The 22,185-nt window shown below is 42.8% G+C and overlaps 1 protein-coding gene across 3 annotated transcripts in view; it reads right to left on the minus strand.

Moving 5' to 3' along the window:
• Nucleotides 1–5,347: 5,347 nt before the first annotated feature.
• The window catches only part of LOC117813259 (prolyl 4-hydroxylase subunit alpha-2-like), a 39,146-nt gene continuing 22,308 nt past the window's right edge, over nt 5,348–22,185 (minus strand). The window contains exons 10-15 of one of the 3 annotated variants that reach the window (XM_034684388.1): nt 21,970–22,069; nt 20,142–20,195; nt 13,616–13,681; nt 9,116–9,184; nt 7,194–7,290; nt 5,348–7,101 (exon numbers count right to left, since the gene is read on the minus strand). In XM_034684388.1, the coding sequence (XP_034540279.1) occupies nt 7,031–7,101; nt 7,194–7,290; nt 9,116–9,184; nt 13,616–13,681; nt 20,142–20,195; nt 21,970–22,069 (457 nt within the window). In that variant the 3' untranslated portion in view covers nt 5,348–7,030. Of the gene's footprint in view, nt 7,102–7,193; nt 7,291–9,115; nt 9,185–13,615; nt 13,682–13,750; nt 13,811–20,141; nt 20,196–21,969; nt 22,070–22,185 lie in introns of all 3 variants that reach the window. The other 2 variants (XM_034684389.1, XM_034684390.1) reach the window with 2 other exon arrangements.

The following is a 22,185-nucleotide window of genomic DNA, read 5'->3' on the forward strand; positions in this document are numbered from 1 at the left end:
TCAAAGTTCAAACGGGTTGAATGAGGAGGAAACATGAGCTCATATCTACGTGGTGTACATCCTGAAACTATAGTTCAGATGCACTCACAGCTACCTGTAGGGGGTGATGCTTCAGGGCGACAGTAAGCATGACCTTCGATCTTCCCTGAGGGGGTCAAAAAGTCTGTTTAAGGATCAAAACGATGTGTCTTCTTCTTTGGGACATTGAACAGATAGCTGGAGACCACCGTCTGCTCAGCTGTGATTTTCTGGTCCTCAGAGGCCGCTTACTCAAGCAGAGAGTTGATCAAATGATTTCTACTTTTGGACCGGGTTACTCGTCCCAAACAAATGCCAAAACCCAGGAGAAACAAAAGGAACGTTGCGCTCAGTTTGCTCCAAAAAGAAAAAAATCACACACCTCTTTGGAACGGATCAGCCAATAGCATCACAGCTTCCCCCGTGTTACCGTGCAGACTTCAGCCCTGAGATCCATTACCAAACACTGCGGTCCACGTGGACCTGAGGAGGGCAGTCACAAGGAACATTCCACCTTTATAAGATTTAAAGATTAATTTTCAGGGGTGGGAAAATTTCTTCAATCAAAAAATAACTTTCAGGACTTCAAGATATCGGTGTAGTTAAATCTCCATCACACATAGATCTGTTATTTGTACCTCCTGTAACCCTGTGCAAAATATACTCACAATAAAAAGAGGTCTTCATCAGAAATCTGCTCCACACACAAAACTTTAAACAACCAGTGCAGGAACACACAACCGGCCTGTAAAGAGTGACCGCAGGAAGCAGTGTCACCAGAGATGATTCAAACAGATGTCAAACACTCCTTTAGAGACACAGCTCGGACTCATGCAACAAGAGCCCTCATGCACTGTGACTGATTCCAAAATTAGAGGGGTGAAAATCTGGAGACCGCCACAAGTCAATCTGCAGACAGGAGCCCCAGAACGACCCTTCACCTCTGCCCGCTGCAAAAACACTAACCCGGTCCCTCAGCTGCACTCCGAGGGGATCCAGTATTTACTGATTGTTGTTGTCTGACGCTCAGGAGTCAGCAGCCTGAATGCATTTCAGACGCATCATCTGATCTCCACGAAGCCGTATCTGCTCTGCTGATGCAGCGTGCAGCAGGTCAGAACGGGCCTTACGTCTCAACATCTGCACAGTCCTACAGAGACAAACTAATAAAGACATGGATGTGACTTAAAGACCTGAGGATCTCCTGATGTCTGAAACACAAAGTGAATCAAACTGGATTAAACTCAACAACAGGAGCACGTTCACTTCCTTGTTACCCCTCTTTGACTGAGGCAGTTTCAGGGCCGGTTTGGAGCCGGTGCTCAATTGAGAACCGTTTTTTCCACCCTTCCTGCCCCCCCTATTTTAATCCACCTCACTAGCAAACATACATACAAAAAAAACCCAAAACAAAACAAAATTCAAATTATATCTCACAAACACAGATCAGGTTTGGGGGGGCCTTAGTGTTTGGCTCGGCCCTACTCATTGGGGGTCCATCGGGGCTGGGTAGGTGGCTGGTGTCCCTGTCACCCTCCGTCCCCCTGCTGTCCCCTCCGCTGTGGGGGCCTGGTCCGCGGTCGCCCTCGGGGCCGGGTTTCCCGGGGGTTCCCTCGCGGTCCTCTTTGGGGAGTGGGGTGGCGCGCATCTGGGGGTGTTACTACGGCAGCCATTGGGGTGTCCCTCCATGCCCCCGTGGCCTGGTCCATCAGTCGCGGGGCGCGGGTGGGGGGCGTGGCTGGGGGGAGTGGTCGGGCCGGCTGGGGGGGGGCGGGGGGGATTGGCCCTGCCCCCTCCGCCCTCCCCCCACTCCGGCACGCCGGTTGGTGGGCTCTGGTCCTGGTCCTGCCCGGCTGCCTGGCTGTCTGCTCCTGGTGCTGGGCCCCCTCGGCCCTCGTGGCTCCTTTGGCTCTGTCTTGGGGGGCTGTGGGGGCGGTGTTGTGGAGGTGTTCCTTGGGGGGGCTGTGGGATCTCTCCCCCCCTCGCCCCCCTTTCCTCCTGCTGGGTGACCTGGGGATCGCCCTGGGTGCTCCGGCGGTACCTGTTTGCTTCCGGTCTGGGTCCTTGGATGTGTTTCTAACGTGACGGTTCAGAAGATATTAAGATTACCAGTTTTTGCCCAAATAAGGACATGACTGACTTGACTCCCGGTTGGGAACACATAGCTGTTGGCTAAGAGGCTCAAACTCCGCCCCTTTACGTCACACTCTGCCTGGTTGAGTTCTGCATTTCCAATATGGCTGCCGCCGTCGATTGGCCTCAAAACAGATGGGTGACATCATGGATACAACGTCCATATTTTATACAGGCTATGGTTTAGACTGCAAGTGAACCGGCTCCTGGCCGGGAAACCCGGTTCCAGAGCGGCTCCAACTCTTTGCTGGTCTAGAACCGCTTATGTCAGGGGCGAGGGGCGGGGGGTTGCCGTGATCAAAAACGCAAACCAAACGTGTTCCCCCCATTGTCCTGCAGCGATCAAATCAAAGAGACTAATGGATTCCAAGGTAAAGCAGCGGTCGGCCGAGGAGACAAGCTGGCGTTGTCCGCCATTGTTGTTGTTGTTGTTGTTGTGAAAGTTCACGCTAGCTCTGCTGGGAAAAGCGGTCACGTAAATCTGATGTCAGCACCAGCCTGGAAACACAACCCGGTTCACTTGTGCAGGAACCGTCGACCAACGGTTGTGTTGCCTTGAGGTGCTGCTGGGATTTTACAGTGGTGTGTTATTCTGTCGTCCTCCTGAATTCTGCCGTGCTTTGTTTCTCACAGCACTTTGTAAACATCTGTTTATAAAGGTGTTTAATAAAAACAAGTTATCACTATGATTTAACCATTAAAGCAGCATCAGCAGCAGGTTCATTCTGAGCTGCCACACTAAAGTCAGTAAATGAAGTGTGAAGCAACTTTTAATGACATGCAGGAACAGAGGGGGTCGTCAGTCTTCCGCTCCTTTATTTTGGGGGTCGAGGGTTGCAAAGCTTGGGAACCCCTGATCTAGAAAATGTGGATTAAGTTGTATGCAGTGTGTGTCCGGGTACATTGGCATAGACCCAACTGGAGCAATGTGTAACCAGCACCAGTGTGTGTGTGTGTGTGTGTGTGTAGAGGGGAGGAAGAGGGGTGAGGGTTCCTGCTTTTTTGTCTGATGCCAATCACACCCCTGATTAAAAGAGCGGGCCCGTTAAACAACAGTTGGATGTCACATTCGGTCTGCCAGACATCACATCAGCAGATTCCTATCGCTGCGTTTCAGCGCTCAGCTCGCCCGTCCATACACAGTCAGACTCTGCGAAAACACAACACGGCGCCTGCCAAGATTCCAAACTGGAGGCTTCAGAACCGTAATCCACAAACAAACGGGTTATATCATGGCAGCTTTGTCCGCTGCTTTAATACGGTCTGATGTTTTTAAAGGGCCCTGCCAGCGGGGAGCTTCTGGGTTACATTCAAGTTCTCTGATGCTACGATGGATTAACATCAGCATCACACGTGGAGTGATGTTTATCATCAGTGTCAACAGAGTGAGAGGGTTCAGGGGTTTCACTTTACCTTCTATACTTCATACTGTCAATCAATCTTTATTTATAGATCACCTTTCAGACAATCAAAGCAGTTCAAAGAGCTTAAAGTAAAAGTATAATGTTGGAAAAATACACAAAATATTAAAAAACTAAAAAGGATTTTGTTAAACTCAACAACAGGAGCATGTTAATTCCTTGTTACCCCTCTTCAGTGTGTGCTGATAGAGAAATGAGCTCTTCAGACCTAAACTCATGTTTTGAACCAGGCTGTAAACATGTTTATTTCTGCTGTAAAGATCGTCTCTTTGAATGGGTGTGTATGTGGTTTCCTGCATTTCTGCAGCCAGCCTCTAGTGGACACTTGAGGAACTGCAGTTTGTAACACTTCTGCATTGGATCCATATTATAAGTCCCAAGGTTGCTGCTTGATTTTGACATTATCATTAAAAACAGACATCTGGTTTAAAATCACCATTTAACAGGGTCACTCTTTTCACTGGAACACCGGGTGCTCTGAAAAATCAATCAATCAATCAATCAATCAATCTTTATTTGTATAGCGCCAAATCACAACAAACGTTATCTCAAGACGCTTTTACAAACATAGGAGGTCTAGACCACTCTATGTCAAATTATGAACAGAGACCCAACACCAAGACAGGATCAGACTCAGTCTGACCCCACCTTAATCCACCATGAGCATTGCACATCGCAGTATTTAGCTAGTTACAGTGGAGAGGAAAAACTTCCTTTTAACAGGCAGAAACCTCCAGCAGGACCAGACTCATGTTAGACAGCCATCATGCCTCGACTGAGTTGGGTCTGGAAAGACAGATAGAGGGGAGTAAGAGAGAGAGGTGATAGTGATGAGACGAGTCGTAGAAGCTGTTGCCGCTGGAGTCCAGATCGTCCACAGCAGGAGGACGTCTACGGCAGCTCAGAGGAATCTACGAGACAATGGAGCTCAGGGACTCCAGAAAGGTCTATGGTTAGTAACTTTAATGGGACAGGCAGAGTTAAAGTTGTGATGAAGGGGTTGGGGGGAAGAGGGTGAGCTAGGATCCCAGTGTGTCAGTGTGCCAGTTCCCCCGGCAGTCTAGGCCTATAGCAGCATGACAAAAGCTGGTCCAAGCCTGATCCAGCTCTAACTATAAGCTTTATCAAAAAGGAAAGTTTGAAGTCTACTCTTAAAAGTAGAGAGGGTGTCTGCCTCCCGGACCCTGACTGGTAGATGATTCCAAAGGAGAGGGGCCTGATAACTGAAGGTTCTACCTCCCACACTACTTTTAGAGATTTTAGGTACAACTAGCAAGCCTGCATGTTGGGAGCGTAGAGTTCTAGAGGGGTAATAGGACACTATGTGGCTCTTTAAGATACTGAGGGTGTCTGATTTTTAAGAGCTTTGTAGGTTAAAAGAAGGATTTTAAATTCTATTCTACATTTTATTGGGAGTCAGTGTAGAGAAGCTAACACTGGAGAGATGTGCTCCCTCTTCCTAGTTTTAGTCAGTACTCGAGCTGTCATGATCCTGCTAAAACCAACCACTACACACAGCCTAGTGCTCGTTACACTTTGATTCAGCTTGACTAGAGCAAACACTCTGCACAAGACCTTACATGATAATGGGTCTGTAAGGATTGGCTCACGTGTGGGGCCAGCTCCAAGTGGTCATTTGAGGAACTGCAGTTTCTGAATTGCTGAAAAATTGTTGAAAAAATACAAACACAAAAAAACAACATTAAAAACACTATGAAGGGAAAGTCTGATGAGAGGAAGACCATCTGAGACATAAAGGGAGACCACACATCATGCTCATAAAGACACTGTTTATTGACTCCCTTGTTTGCCATCATGTATGAAGAGCACACAAAGTAACAGTGTAATAATTTAAACACTATATAAATAATAAAAACATGGCAGACAGGGTTTGTAGGAGACTGATTTCTCCGTCAGGTGTGGAGCAGAACGAGGTGAAGACGTCTCTGTAACTTTTACATTTCATCCCTAAAAATCGTATTTTTTATACACAGCTGCTGAGTTTCAGGGAAGACTTAATTCTGATATTGCTTTGAGGAAGGTTAGCTTGGTGTCATCTTTGTGTTGCTGCAGTTTAAAGCAGAGGTGAAGATCCAGTATTGCATGATTCATGATATCTAAATGTGGTGCAGTTTATTCTAATGAGCGTCTGATTTTTATTTTCCAATAAGACGATGAATTATGGAATTTCTACCTCAGAGACACTTCTCACAAAAAGTTTGGGACAATCAGAAATTTCAGAATGCACCTTTAATGACCTTAATTTGACCTTCTCTAACATATAAAAACACATATCCAACTGCTTTCTACCCTTACTTATCACCCGGCTCTCTCACTGATCTTCCAGCTGTGTAAGATGCTTGATTCTGATTGGTCCAACCCCCTTGACTACAGTTATTAACTTTCACTAACATGAGCGACACCAGGAGACAAACTGATCACACGTCATGTCAAATCAATCCACAGCAGAGCTCAGAGAATGAGAGCTGAATGAGGACAGGTTCATGTTCAACAGGCAGAGAGGAATCCATCAACATGGAACGATAGAGGCGTTTTTCGACCGCAGGAACTTTACCCCTGAACTACGTGCGTTTCGACCGGAGGAACCAGGGTCTAAGTTTAGTTCAGGGGTAGATAAACTCCCCCCTGAAAAGCCCCTACTTGTGGGGTAGTACTTTTAAAAGGTCCTGGGACTTTCGGTTGAACGTGTCAGTGTTTGTGGAGTTTACAAAGTTCTTGGAAACACAGAGGGAGTTCCTGGGAATGCAAACTAGTTTAGTTTTTATTAAGATTTCAAAGATATTGTTTCCTCCATACGTCACTGGCCTGATTTACACAATCTACCCGGGACTTCAGCCCGAGGTCGAAACGCAGACAACAATGGGGGCACAGGAACCTTTTAGTTCAGGGGAAAGTAGTTCTGGGGACTAAAAGACCTTGGGCCAAATGCACTGTAACTATCCTTATCCTTGGCTTCTTACTTTTTGTATTCTTTTTTTCTAAATTCAGCTCTTCCTATTCTTTGACTGTTTTTATTTATTATTATATTTGTGTTTGATTATATTGTATTTTAATAACTCTACAGCACTTTGGTCAACTGAGGTTGTTTTAAATGTGCTTTATAAATAAAGCTTGACTTGACTGAACTGTCGAGGAATCACTGGAACTATTTTTAAAAACTGTAAACAGAAATCATTTAAATCAATGAAATAATCTTGAATCAGTGTGTTTGTATTTGAAGTGAGTAGCCTGGTGTAAAGTTGAGTTTTTAGCAGACGGACTCGTTCAGATGCTCTTCATTAGAGTGAATGTCTCTGTAGGATCTTTAAGGAGGGGGGTAACAGGTTTCTAATTATTCAGAGTCAGAGAGTTATTTAACTACCAGAGCTAAGGCACGTCTAAGACATTATGTGTGTTTGTGTGTACATGTGTGAGTGTTAATGCACGTTCATCAGAGTTCAGTCGACTTCTGTGAGGCCGCAGGGTCTCCTGAACTCCTGTCCTCGCTCGTGGATCCACTTGTTTGAGACTGGAAGAACAGAAAGAGGTGAAGATGAGAAAAGAGAGGAAGACACAGTGAGAACTCTTTATCAGTCAAAGCTCTCCCTAAAGACGACTCACCCCATTTGCTTCCTACTAAGACCGGACAGGCGGCGTGCCTCGTACGGTAGTCCCCCTCTCCACTTTTGAAGAGGTTATACCAGAACACGGCCGTCCCCTGAGGAGGAGAGAGAGAACATCAGGACAGGAACAGAGCGTGCACGGATCAATCATTTCCTTATAAACTGATCATCTCATCAGCGGGTCAAAACGCTTCTCTGAGGACGGAGACGCTTCTCAAACGTCCTCCGCCTGACTCTCTGGAATTCCAGGCCCCCCTCCCACAAAACCAGGTCCTGCTGTGCGCTGAGCTTTAACCCACTTTCGTCTCTCTTTCTCTACGCACTTCATCTTTTCGTTAATGGAGAGTGTAACTGCTTTGACACCGCGGTGTCTGGGGTCTGTTTGTCATCAGGGACCATAAAAACTTATCACGCAGCTGGTCAGCTTCCTGAAACACCCCGGACCTGAATCTCTGTACGGATCTATATGTGATCATTCAGAGTGCTGAGGAGCTGGACTCCTCATGTGATGACTTTTTAATGTCATTCTGTCCAGCTCAGCGGTTACATGTTCTCTTTATTTTTACAATTCAACATTGTTCCCTTTGTGTGCTTTCAATGAGAGATGCATGTATGATTCACCGTTATATTACATTTCTACAGATGTCGTCACATCGAGTTTCTTTTTTTTCTTTTTTCCTTTAAACTGGACCCCTCCTTTAAACTGGACCCCTCCTTTAAACTGGACCCCTCCTTTAAACTTGACCCCTCCTTTAAACGTGACCCCTCCTTTAAACTGGACCCCTCCTTTAAACTGGACCCGTCCTTTAAACTGGACCCCTCCTTTAAACTGGACCCCTCCTTTAAACTGGACCCCTCCTTTAAACTGGACCCCTCCTTTAAACTGGACCCCTCCTTTAAACTGGACTCCTCCTTTAAACTGGACCCCTCCTTTAAACTGGACCCCTCCTTTAAACTGGACCCCTCCTTTAAACTGGACTCCTCCTTTAAACTGGACCCCTCCTTTAAACTTGACCCCTCCTTTAAACTTGACCCCTCCTTTAAACTTGACCCCTCCCCTGCAGAAGTGGCTTCTTTGCTGCCCTCCTTGACACCAGGCTTTCCTCCAAAAGTCTTGGCCTCACTGTGCGTGCAGATACACTCACACCTGCCTGCTGCCATTCCTGAGCAAGCTCTGCACTGGTGTTGGCCCGATCCCGCAGCTGTCATACCTTCAGGGGACGGTCCTGGCGCTTGCTGGACTTTCTTGGGCGCCCTGGAGCCTGTTTGGCAACAATTGAACCTCTCTCCTTGAAGTTCTTGATAATTGGATAGACGGTTGACTGAGGTGCAATCTTACTCGCTGCTATAAACTTCCCTGTTAGGCCCTTTTTGTGCAATGCAATGATGGCTGCACGTGTTTCCTTGCAGGTAACCATGGCTAACAGATGAGGAACAATGGTGTCATGCACCATCTTCCTTTTAAAGTGTCCAGTCACTCAATCATGACAGATTGATCGCCAGCCTTGTCCTCATCAACACCCACACCTGTGTTAATGTGTGTGACACCTGTGTGTCATTGAAATTATGTTAGCTGGTCCTTTTGTGGCAGGGCTGAAATGCAGTGGAAATGTGTTTTTGGTGATAAAGTTCATTTTCAAGGCAAAGAGGGACTTTGCAATTAATTGCAGTTGAGCTGATCACTCCTCATAACATTCTGGAGTATATGCAAATTACCATTATAAAAACTGAAACAGCAGACTTTGTGAAAATTAATAGTTGTGTCATTCTCAAAACTTTTGGCCATGACTGTATGTGTGTGGTTTGTGACTGTGTGTATGTGATGAATCCTGGTAAGAGGGTGTCCATGTGTTTGTGAATGTGGGTGTAAGTCAATAAACATCAAGTTTCTTTAACGTGTTCACAAAATCCTGGTCTTACCTTTCGAGGCCAGATCGATGCTCCAAAGTCCGGGAAGACTGTGGCGCCGCCAGCTTCAACGTCACTCATCTGAGGAGAGAGTAACAGTGTTTAGAGACTGTGTTTACTTTAATACGTACACTCTGGTGTTTACATTTCTTCATTTAAGTATATATTTTTAACATCTGTGTTATTGGTTTTGCTGAATTTTATATTTTCTCTAAAACAACAAACACAGGTTGCTCTTAACTCCTAAAATATTTGTAAACATCTTTTCAAAGTAGTGAAAAACCTCACTTCAATACATGTTTTAAATAAAATGACTCAAAATAAATGTATGCTAATTATTGCTTAATAATAATAAAAATTGATAAGACTTATCACGTGTTTCTAGATACTCAAAAATTGGGATCGACCATTTCTCAACACAAAAGGTGCTTTTCGACTGCAGGAACCAGGGTCTAAATTTAGTTCCTGGGTAGTAGGTAGGGGCCTGCACTGCTGAACGTACCCTCTGTGTTTTTATCTCTCCCTCGTCCACACTAACATCACACACACCAGTGATCCACTTGGTTTAATACCTCCTGAACATCAGTCTTCTCTGAGCCTGATAGCGTGAATGCGTCTCTCCTCCCGGTGTTCCGCTTTTAAAAGTGACCCTGTAAACTGGAGACCTTCAGCTGAACGTGTCAGTGTTTGTGGAGCTTACACAGCTGTTGAAACACAGAGGGAGTTCCTGGGAATGCAAACTAGTTTAGTTTTTATTAAGATTTCAAAATATCCTCATCAGATATTTAATGATGGTCTAAAGACGTTTATGAGGGATGCATCCGGCTGAGAGTCTCCAGTTAACAGGGTCGCTGTTTAAACCAAAACACCGGCTGATTTATAGCTGTGTTGAAACAGCTTTACAACTCACGCTCATCTCCTTCCAAGTGTTGATTCAACGATCTAAAACAGCACAAGAGTAATCTCCTCCATGCTAACAGGCTAACTGTTGTGTTGCTCATGATGATGCCGGCCTGTCCGTCTCCTTCTATGGTGTCATCTTAGTTGAATGGCCTTCATCTTTGTCTTACTGCCCTCTACTGGTCTGGCGGTGTCATGCAATTACTTATTTTTCTCTAGACGTCACTGGCCTGATTGGATTATCTCCACGGGACTTCAGGCTTCGGTTGAAATGGAAACAACAATCGGGGCACAGGAACCTTTTAGTTCCTAGAAGAGTAGTTCCTGGGACTAAAAGTTCCTGGTCAAAAAGCACCTTTTGAGTTTAAATAACCTGAGGGGGCGGTCTTTAATCACATCATAGAGTGTTTACATCTGATCAATGCTTCAGCTTCATCAAAATATTCAGATGAGAATGACTGAATCCATAAATGACACTTTTTAAAGGTTGTTTCTCTTCATGTTTGAATCTCTGCAGCATCATATTCTACCGGGTTTCATCGTCACTTGTCATGTTTTGTCCCGTCTATCTTAGATTCAGTGAACGACAACCCATCATCATTTCAGTTTCAGGGAAAAGAACAACTCAAATACAAACTTTCTTTCCCTCTGGTTGAGTCAAACTTTCTTTCACACCATCATGTTAGCAAGGACACAATAACGAGCGCTCCTACGTCAGCGTGTTAATGGGGATCAATGAACAAAACTCTCCACAACATGAACAAGAACTGATTGACAACCCCTCAAATATCTGTCTGCCAAAGTCTCACACTCATCTTACAGATGATGTTTGATGCAGAACAATATTTCATACAATAAATGCATCAAGTAAATTTAGCGTCATGACTGAAGTAAATAAAGTCAATCAATCCAAGTGCAAGATTGAACCAGAGCTTCTGCATGTGCCCATGAAGCTAAATCAGAGTAAATATCAGGCAGCCTGGACTCACAGAGAGAAGAGGAGTGACTGTGACCGCTTCAGATCTCAATAATAACAAACAGAAGGAGGTGAATCAGGGTCTCTTATTGTGGCGGGGGGCACAAGATGCAGTTTCACTTCCTGTCCCGATCATTAGAGTCACGTCTGGATGTGGATGATTCTCCTTCAGGATGTCTGGTGATGATGAGGTTTATGAAGCTAAGTCAGAGGGCTGCATGACAAAAGCACGTAGACAGAGACGTAGACAGAGACGTAGACGGAGACGTCTTCTTGTGTTTGGTGTGAAACTCAAACATATCGCCGACTCGTCATTGTCCCTTTACGATCTTTTACGACACTCACAGGAGGGTGACGAGTCTGGACTCAAACAAAGGACGACCACTCGTTCCCATGAACGTTTCTCTCTGGCTTCACTTTGGAGAGTCCAAGTTCTAAATGAAGAATCCACATTCATGCCCCGGGTGAAGGTCTGATGAAGGTCTCGTGCTGAAACGTCACCTTTAAAGGTGACATATCCTGCTCTTTTTCATCAACATATATTGGTCTAAGAGGTCCCCAAAACATGTCTTTAAAGTTTATTGCTCATAAAAACACTTTGAAATCAGATTCTGGTCTGCCTGTAAACCCCTCTTTTTCAGCCCTGCTCAGAACAGGCTGTTTTCTGTGTCTGTGCCTTTAAATGAGAATGAGCTCTCTGACCACGCCCCCTCAGGAAGTGGGTGTGGCTCTCGGCTGTCCGGCACGTTGATCTAATGTTTACATGTTGGCTGAATATACACGGCTGCTCACAGACCCGCGTTACTTCAACCCTCTGAATCTGATCCAGAATCTGATCCTGACGGAGAGGCGCCTGCAGCAGGACCTTTCTGAACCATTGGTCACAGATTTAGTGTTTCTTGTTGTTTTATTTGTCAGCATGTCGACGTGTGTCTTGGTACACAGCTACCAACATGTAGCTATGTGGCTATGCTAACTAGCGCTAGCACTTTAGCATGAAAACTAAAAATCATCCACTAGATCAGGGGTGTCCAAACCTTTTTCAAAGAGGGCCACATTTGATGTTGTCAGAATACCTCAGGGTCAGTGGCTCCTACTGAGACTTAGGAATCATAAAAGTTATATGTGAAATATTTAATAACAATTATTCTTTGCTCAATAAATCAGTAACTAGGAAGTCCTCAGTTCTCCACAAGCCACCTAAACATTTGCAAACTTTATCTTCTTCTGGAAAAATTATTTTCTTTAGAGTCGGGCAATGTGGGAAAAATATTGTCTCATTATTTTTCTATGGCAGGATCACGATCTGGATTTCATCACACTTCTTTTTCATGTTGTTTTTAAGACTTTTCTGACCAGCAGACAACATTTAAGAACTAAATAATTATTTTCCTGAGTTCTGAACATTTTTTATGCACCTAATTTAGCATTTTCTGTACAATTTCATAATTCTGATCTTGTCTTGTGTCCTCTATTGTGTCTTCTGAACTTTTAGTGTTCATCAAGAACATTTATCAGATTTCTCATCATGATAAAAACCTTAATTTGAAAACCTGTCAGCTTTAAGAGTTCTTGTGTTCCTTCTTTATTGCCGTCTTGCAGAATTCCCAGAGCTTTGACTTTATACAAGTAGTCCACATGAAGCTTTTTGAGACGTTGACTTTAGCTTTGTTTGTGCGCTTGAAAGAAATGTAAATGTACAGATGAATGTAATTAATTTCTGAGCTATAAATAACACAATTTAAGATGGAGGCTTGGGGCCATAAATAAATGAACCGTGGGTCACAATTGGCCCCCGGGCCGTACTTTGGACATGCCTGCACTAGATCTTCAAATCTGCAGACGTGGGGAGTAAAACCGACCTCTGCCAGAAAGGCAGCGGGACCTTTTATGAAGGATTGGTCACATATTTAGTGTTTCTTGTTGTTTTATTTGTCAGTATGTCGACGTGTGTCTTGGTACACAGCTACAGCTACAGCTACAGCTACAGCTACAGCTACAGCTACAGCTACAGCTACAGCTACAGCTACAGCTACAGCTACAGCTACGAACATATAGCTATGTGGCTATGCTAATTAGCGCTAGCACTTATCCATGACAAATAAAAATCATCCACTAGATCTTCAAATCTGCAGACGTGGGGAGTCAAAGCGACCTTTGTGTTTATTAAGACAGCCTACAACTAGCATGCCTCCCTCCTAAGCTCCTTGTTAGCACACATGTGTGCAGGGAATGAAAAACGGAGGAGGGGTTGAGTTGTATTTTATACAGTCTATGGGCTGAACAAGCTCCGAGCTCTGACTTCCTGTTACAGACCGGATGGCAAGGTGGAGAAATCAGAACAGGGGCAGAATGGATTCTTTTACTTTTCAGGGGGTTTGTAGACAGGGACACAGATTTCAGGGAGAGAACCATTCAAGAAGGTCAGTTTGCATGATATGTCACCTTTAAGATGTTTTTATTTGCAAGTTGGACAGTGTGCAGGATTCTTGCACTTCCTGCCCCCCACCACAAACTCCACACTGAAGCGGTCGCAGTCACTCTCCGTGTTTCTGTGAGGCTCGGACGGTTTCACGCGACCACCGCCGCCGCGTCCCCGGCCCTTCAATCAACGGCGACTGGATGCTCGTACTTACGTAGTTCAAAAAAGTGGCCACACGATTTCCAGTGCCTAATCTTTTGAAAGCATCAGGCTCATCTTTCTACGAAGATAAAATCCAAACATGAAAGATAAGATGAAATGGCTGCTCACTGCACACACCAGTACTTACGTAGTTGAGGAAGGTAGCAAGTCTATTTCCATCCACCTTGAGGGTGCTGTCAAAAGGGCGCTGCAACAGATGTTTAAAGATTTAACTCACCGCAACAAAGACTCGCACTAGGAGCCGGCCACTGAGGGCGCTAACTACACTCAGTACTTAGCATCTCACCTGCACTAATACATTCCTTCATTCAGACTACATCACTAAAGGAACACTGAGCACTACAGAACCTGCACAGAAGAAGATGTAGCATCAGATATTTCTTCTCTAAAGGGCGACTCATTATTTATTCTGCACATTTGTAAACGTGCTTAAGTCCTTTGATTTTTGGGTGAGTCTTCAAAAAGATGTATATTAGAAACACGTGGTGCACAATAATTCATAGCTGGTTGCAACACAGATGCCATTCAGAACACACAGACAGAAGAGGAGCGTGCACAGGAGAAATAATCAAGTTTCAGATGGAGAGACATTCAACATAATCGAGGATGAAGGAGGATGAGGATGCTGGAAAGTGTCGATGAAGAAGTTGTACGAATGCCAAAGTGCTCTGAGGTGAGCGTTCAGTGAAGTCGACATAAAGCTGTAGATGTTAAGAGCGTTTCAAAGACAGCAGTCTGAGAGGAAGGAGTTTTGGCTCGTGTAATGTCTCGGGATGTTTGCAAAGTAAGGATTACATGGTAGAGCTTCAGGATTAGCACACATCTTTGAAAGAGGATGGGCTCAATGGGCTGAAAGATGGAGGTGCTACAAGAAGAGAATAATTGCTTCTCCTATTTTAGCTTCTACTTTTAAAGCTCTCTAAGGACTCTCTCAGAGCTTCACAGCGGACATGTTAATACCGCAAAAGCCGACGTGCATGTTGAGATCCTCATGCAGAGGTTAACTGCGTGTTTGCAGAGAGGGGTCCGAAACTCTGGGAAGATCTGCCTGAGGAGATCTGGGGTGCATCTCAAAGCTCTAAACTGCAGTCTCCTCGCTCCTCGCTCCTCGCTCCTCGGTCGAACCGGAAGTACTTACTGACGCGCCATTTTAACTTGCGTCCCAAAGCTCTAAACGCTGCTGGAGGAGAGAGGAGCGAGGAGCGAGGAGACTGATCCGAGGAGGGATAATCGAGGAAACACGAGAGCAGACTTTGCGGAAGTCTTTTCTCTGACAGACACGCCCCCTTATCGAATATCACTCACCGATTGGACGCTGCAGCGGCTCGGACTTAACCGAAACTTAACATCAGCTGAGTTTAATAACAGAGAAAAGACGGACCTTAAAACAGTCTCTAAGGGTGCCCTGAAACAGACCTTAAAACAGTGTCTAAGGGTGCCCTGAAACAGACCTTAAAACAGTCACTAAGGGTGCCCTGAAACAGACCTTAAAACAGTCACTAAGGGTGCCCTGAAACAGATCATAAACATCCGTTGGTTTCTAAACAGTCTGTATTTGATGAGCTGAGATTAAAAAGTGTTTGATGTGAATTTTAAAAACAAAATACTGATCGCAAAATCATAAATTCAATATAACAGAGGATGGATGTTATATCTGATTGTTTTTGTCAGATTCACTGTCTAATGAAATAGAGTAATAGAGTCTAACATCATTGATAGAATATATATTAATGATCAGTTATTTCTCCTGTTAGTTTCCCTGTTTGTTCTCGTTTTCTTCATGAAGAGAAGTCTGACAGTAAAGTTTGTCTGTTAGTAAAAACACTTTTTATATTTCCTGTCAGGTTAATAAAGTTTCATATGAGGCTGATCATTAATGAGCACAGGGTTTGAAAAGATTTGCATGGTTTCTATTTTCCCTTAAAGTAATAAATCATTTAATAATGAGGCATTTTACTGGTGAATCGATCCACGATGCTTTAGGACAGAATAAACAGAGAGCTGATTCTCTTCATCTTCAGGTGTGTGTTAAACATGTAAACACAGAGACAGAGCTCTGTTACTTTTTATATTGATCAGAGTTATTACAGTGAACATGTGTGCAGACACAAACAGCTGATAAAGCCGCCATCACAAACCGACGTCGCTTCACGTGATGCTCCGGAGGAGAGGACGTCTCATTTCTCTAAATACAAATCTCCTCTCTCCTCTCTCCTCTGGTTTCATTTCCTCGCATCTCTGGTGGGCGGGACTAAGACGCGAGGAAGAGACGCGAGGAAGAGACGCGAGGATGGACGTTTAGAGCTTTGAGATGCACCCCAGGTCTGCTGAGTCAGTGATCCCTTTTAAATTCCTTCTTAAAATAAAATGTTATTGCAGTTTTTCCTGTTTTAACCTGAACTCTGTTTTATTTATTTTTTGAGTTCATCTGTTTCAAAAAAATATATTTTAAAATTTGTAAAAATATATCTTCAAAATAATTAAAAAAAATATGAAGAAATATAAATAAAATACAAAGTACATTTTACAATTATTTCAATACACTTTTTGAAAAATGATTTAATTCTTTTTAAATAATAATTTATTGCTTATCATAATCATTTTAAAATGTATTTCATATTTTATTATAATATCATTATTAGTTTTTTTTTTAACTTTTACTGATTTAGAGTTCTTTAAAATGTTTTTTTTGTATTTTAAAATATGTTTTATTTCTTGATCTTGCCTTGTGTGATTTCATTACATGCAGATTTTATTTTGCTGCCCATGTTAAACACTTTGTAACCTGGTTTTTGAAAAGTGGTCTATAAATAAATTTATTATGATTGATTTTATTATTATTATTATTATTATTACTAATTTAACAAGTGTCTTTTTATCCTATAACGGGTGACCTCCTGCCTCCTGTAGCTGACATCTTTGTTTCACCTACAATCAGACCTTTGATAGAAGTTAAGATTTTATGGATGAATAAAAGACTGAAGGGGATTAAACAGAGGTAAGAAGAGTGAGTCAAGTAAAGGACAGAGCTGCTGTTAAAGTTGAAATAAAGCTGAGAAGTTGGCAGACATGTTAATTTGAATTCATAACTCAGATTCTATCAGACAAGAGACAGAGAAGGATCACTGACTGAAACAAAGGTAAGGATATAAAGTCAGGTCCTCAGGAAGTAAACTGAAGCCTGTATTTCTTTCTTCTAATTCATAAAATTAATTCTGATTATAAAGTTTCACACAAACACATGAAAGTGTTGAATTCAGTGAGACATCCTCTGAAGTGAGGTGAGGAAAGAGGAGCCAGGAGCCTCATCTAAGGAGGATGAAGCGGGCTTATTAGAGAACTAGATCCTGAGTGATTAGTGGCTGGATCTGCAGCAGAGCCGTGTGTCAACTATTACTGAGATGAAAAACAAAGCTTTGTCTTTCATAGTTAAGATAATCCAGGAGTATATTGAGCAGGAGCCAGGGTGCCAGTTAGGTTTACAGCCTGATCCAGAACATTACAGGCATGCTGGGAAAGGACAAGGAGAGCAACAGGTTTCTCTCTGACTCAGATTTCATTCACATAAAGAAGAATCATAAACAATAAAGCTGCATCAAAATCAGTGCTCACACAACAACCATCGTCTGAGGGATGAGTGGGAAACAGACCTAGATGAAATAATTTCAGATGCAAGCTGGAATAAATTTACACAGAGGATTTATTCCTCCTGGATATACCATGAGACAACCGTTCCTATCCTGTTTTTAATTTTTATATTTTATTTATTTATATATACATATTTTAATTATATATACAAAAACATATAATAGTTTTAATTTGAATTAATATATATATTTAAAATAGTGTCATCTATTTGTTCATTTTATTATATATATATATATATATATTCTTTATTTTAAATGTATATATTTTTTATTTTTTCACATACATAAATTCAATTTTGTAATTTATTTATGTACTTAATATCATATATATATTTTTTCATCTTGTATATATATTTTTGTTTCATTGAGTGCCTATTGGAGGTCCACTGCTATATACAATTAAAAATATGATTCATATATATATATACTTTATTTTAATTTGACATGTTTTTAATTTTGTAATTTATGTAGGTATTGTATTATATGTATATATATATTGTTACAGATGGAGGTAGTCTGAGACCTCCAGGGTTTCTAACGAGCCCCTCATGGAGAGCACCTGCCCTCATTGCACCCAGCTGGAGTTCATCAGCCTGGCTGCTCAATCAAAGGAGCTCCTCTCCCTCAGTTAGAGGTGTTCAAACAAAACCCAGAGAAAACATCTGAAGGTGTTGTCTTCTCTGTGTTGCAGAGTGTGTTGTGAGAGAGTGTGGATGTATTGTGGAGGGAAGGAGGGTGGCAAAGGGATTACAGTTGGTTTAAGCCTGTTCCTTAGTTTGTCTACTCTCTGTAGTAGAATGAGTGTGTGGCTGTGGAGCTTTACAAGTCCACTCCACCTTTTAGACCCCAAAGGCCTTCCATCTGTTGTTTATCAGGGTTTAAGTTTCTCTTTGTTAGTCCCTGTCCATGACCTCTGACCTTCATGTCATGCGGCTTGCAGACACATAACACTATATATATTTTAGGGATGCACCGATCCGATCCTGGTATCGGATATCGCCTAGATTGGACTCAAAAAGCTAGATTGGATATCGGTGACAAGCGGCCGATTTCCAGTGCTGATCCATATGTCAGATCTCTTCATCTCAGTTCTATGCTTCTCTGTGTTTACCACAGCCATGTGCGTCTCCTATGTCATCAGAGCCGTCGGTCTGTGCATGTTTGCCCAGTGGAGCATGATGGAGGAGAACTACAGAGGCTCTGCACTTCTTTTGCAAACAACTCTGCAGGAAACTTGCAACATGTGCAGCAGTAATGTTTTGATGGATGGCGGTCACTCTGAAAATATAATGGGAGCCCAAAAGGAGGAAGTATACGTCAGCTGTAGCCGACTGCAAAGAAGGAAGAAACCTTCTATTAATGGATTCAAAGTGTGAAAACACGGACAGGTTATTGGATTTAATTGATCCTGATCCTTGAAATGAAGGGATTCCAGACTCTGGTTTAGGACTTGGAACCCAGGTACAGTTCACCATCAAGTCAGGAGTTGCCAAAACATGATTCTATCCTCACATTAAGGAATAGAGATTGTTAAATCAATACCAGAATCGGTATCAGCAGAAACCAAAGCCCAGGTATTGGGACCTAAAAAGTAGGATCGGTGCATCCCTAATATATTTACATAATTTATATTTTTCATCTTGTAAAGATATTTTTGTTTGAGTGCTTATTGAGGATCCAGTCCTCAGGGAATAGGGAGTAGGACATGTTTTTGTTGTGGTCTCTGTCTGTCCTGTTACTGTCGTTGCTCTTCTTCTCAGTCTAAATGTTTCTTGTGATCATATCTTAAAAATAGAGAAGCCCTTCATCCAGACCTGATCCAGTAAGAAGAAGAAGTATTCCAATAAATCCATGTTAGATTTATCGTTAGGAGCTTTACCTTCAGGATGGGAAGAGAATCAGTTTACAGCACAGAGAGATGCTAACAGTGTTAGCAGAGCAATGTGTCAGAGAGACGGGACCATTGATCACACAGGAAGCAGAAAACACACAAACATCAGACAGAGCTCAATGACAGCACAGGAGGCGTGATGTTCCTTTAAGCACATGTTGGAATAATCAAAGGAAAGTCATTAGTCGATGCATTTTTTCCAAAACAGTGACACAAAAAAGAAGAACGTTTATACGAGAGCTCGGTTCAGTCAGAACTGAAGGGGGTGATCCAGCCCAGATTAGAGGATGAGAGGCAGAGACAGAGGAAGAACATGAGTTAACATCATAAATAATCTGAACACATGAGGAAGAGGAAGAAAGAGGAGTCAGGACACATGATACACAGATTAACAGAACTTCAAATGAGACACATTAAAAGATGTGACTGTTTCAGACAAGAGGATGTAAAGGCTTCAACATCAGACTCAAGTGTATACGTGTGTTTCTGAAGGGAGTCAGACTCTTGAATCCATTATCTCAAAGCCTTTTTAAGGTGCATATTCTGAAACTCCTTCAAGCTATGTGACTGTTAATCATTATCCCTCCAGCATCTCATTGGTCCTTGAGAAGACTGTGTATTTATGTTTTTCCTCCTCAGTGAGGACATCAGTGTGTGTCTGGAAAGTGTTTTCTACTTTATGAACATATGAGAAATCAAGCTGAGAGCCTTTTACTTCCCATCTGAGACTCATCTGTGGTTTAATATCAGCTGATCTGGTAGATCTCTCTCTCTCATGTCTCATTCCAGATGTTTGGATCTGGATCTTTGCCCTCTTGGCGATCTCAAATCACATCTTTTTCTATGTTTTTAAAAAAAGAGTCACTCCTCATCTGGTCAAAGACTTATAAAGTCCCTCACACTGAAATGTGTTCTGTGTTATTTGGCTTCATAAATTCATCTCACTGGAAACATGTCAAAGACACAAGAAGTGAACTTACCCTGGAGAAGTCATAATGTGGCTCGTACTGTCCTCCAACTCCATAATTAGCAACCTGGTGGTTAATATAAAAACAAACATTAAAGGTGACATATCATGCAAAATTGACTTTTTAATGGTTCTTTACCTGAAATCTGTGTCCCTGTCTACAAACCCCCCAAGAATGAAAAGAATCCATTCTGCCCCTGTTCTGATTTCTCCACCTTTCTGTAAATGTGTGCTGAAACCAGCCGTTTCAGACTTCAGTGTTTTTGTTACGTCACAACAATATCCGGTCTGTCACGGAGTCAGAGCTCGGAGCTTGTTCAGCCCATAGACTGTATAAAATAATACTGAATCCCTCCTCTGTTTTTCATTCCCTGCACACATGTGTGCTAACAAGGAGCTTAGGAGGGAGGCATGCTAGTTGTAGGCTGTCTTAATAAACACAAAGGTCGGTTTGACTCCCCACGTCTGCAGATTTGAAGATCTAGTGGATGATTTTTATTTATCATGGATAAGTGCTAGCGCTAATTAGCATAGCCACATAGCTATATGCTGTAACTGTAGCTGTAGCTGTAGCTGTAGCTGTAGCTGTAGCTGTGTACCAAGACACACGTCGACATACTGACAAATAAAACAACAAGAAACACTAAATCTGTGACCAATCCCTTCATAAAGGTCCTGCTGCCTTTCTGGCAGAGGTCGGTTTTACTCCCCACGTCTGCAGATTTGAAGATCTAGTGGATGATGTTTATTTATCATGGATAAGTGCTAGCGCTAGTTAGCATAGCCACATAGCTACATGTTCGGTAGCTGTGTACCAAGACACACGTCTACATACTGACAAATAAAACAACAAGAAACACTAAATCTGTGACCAATGCTTCAGAAAGGTCCTGCTACAGGCGCCTCTCCGTCAGGATCAGATTCAGAGGGTTGAAGTAACGCGGATCTCTGAGCAGCCGTGTATATTCAGCCAACATGTAAACATTAGATCAACGTGCTGGAGAGCCGAGGCACATCCACTTCCGGAGGGGGCGTGGTCAGAGAGAAAACAGACTGTTCTGATGAGGAATGAAGAAGAGGACTTTTCAGGCATGCCAAAATCTGATTTCAAAGTGTTTTTTTGAGCATAAACTTTAAAGACATGTTTTGGGGACCTCTTAGACCAATATATATTGATGAAAAAAGCGTGATATGTCCCCTTTAACATGAGTTCAAGTTGTCTCTTTCCCTTTATTTATGAAGTATCTCATGTTTACTCAATATTGCCCAACAGAATGTGTTATAGCACAATGGCTCCAGGAGTCAAGTCAAGTCAACTTTATTTATATAGCACATTTAAAAACAACCAGTGTTGGCCAAAGTGCTTTACAAGGTAAAAAGTCTCTAAGGGGTCTCTAAGGAGGGCTTAAAAAAGATCCCCTTTGACCTGAATTATATGGTTGACAGTGACAGCTGACTTCTCTGTCAAATGCTCAGAACAAGGCGCTCATAAAAGGAGTCAAATAGCAGCTAATGTTAAACTTGTGTTGAAGAGTCCATATTTGTGTATGTTTGAAGGACACCCTCATTCTAATTTGAGTGCACCTTCATAGTATTTAAGCCAGAACGTGGAGACAGAAGGGAGGCGACTTCATCTGGCCCGGTCGTTCTCCAAGCAGTCGCGATGCTTGTTACTGATGCTGATGCTGATTGATTGTAATAAATCTGATTACTATCCAAGATGGCCAGTGTCACGAAGTTCATTCTACATCTACACATCACATTTACATACTTCATGCAGCATGTATCACTCTCACTATGATAAGTGGTTATAAATGAAGTTCTGTGGTGTGTCTCGTCACCTGTAGTAACTCTGCAGTGTCCACTGTGAGGCCGGTGATGTCCTGTATTCTCAGGTTGACTCTCTCAATGACCGGATCGTCCTCAGCCTCCAACCACGCACTGTACAAACAGAAGCATGCACATGTTGAAGCACAGAGTATGCACACACTTTAAAACAAGATGGTGATGTTAGCGTTTGACTTTCCCTGCAGCAGCAACATGATGACATAAACTGT

This window comes from Notolabrus celidotus, chromosome 5 (assembly GCF_009762535.1).
Source record: "Notolabrus celidotus isolate fNotCel1 chromosome 5, fNotCel1.pri, whole genome shotgun sequence".
Lineage (NCBI taxonomy): Eukaryota > Metazoa > Chordata > Actinopteri > Labriformes > Labridae > Notolabrus > Notolabrus celidotus.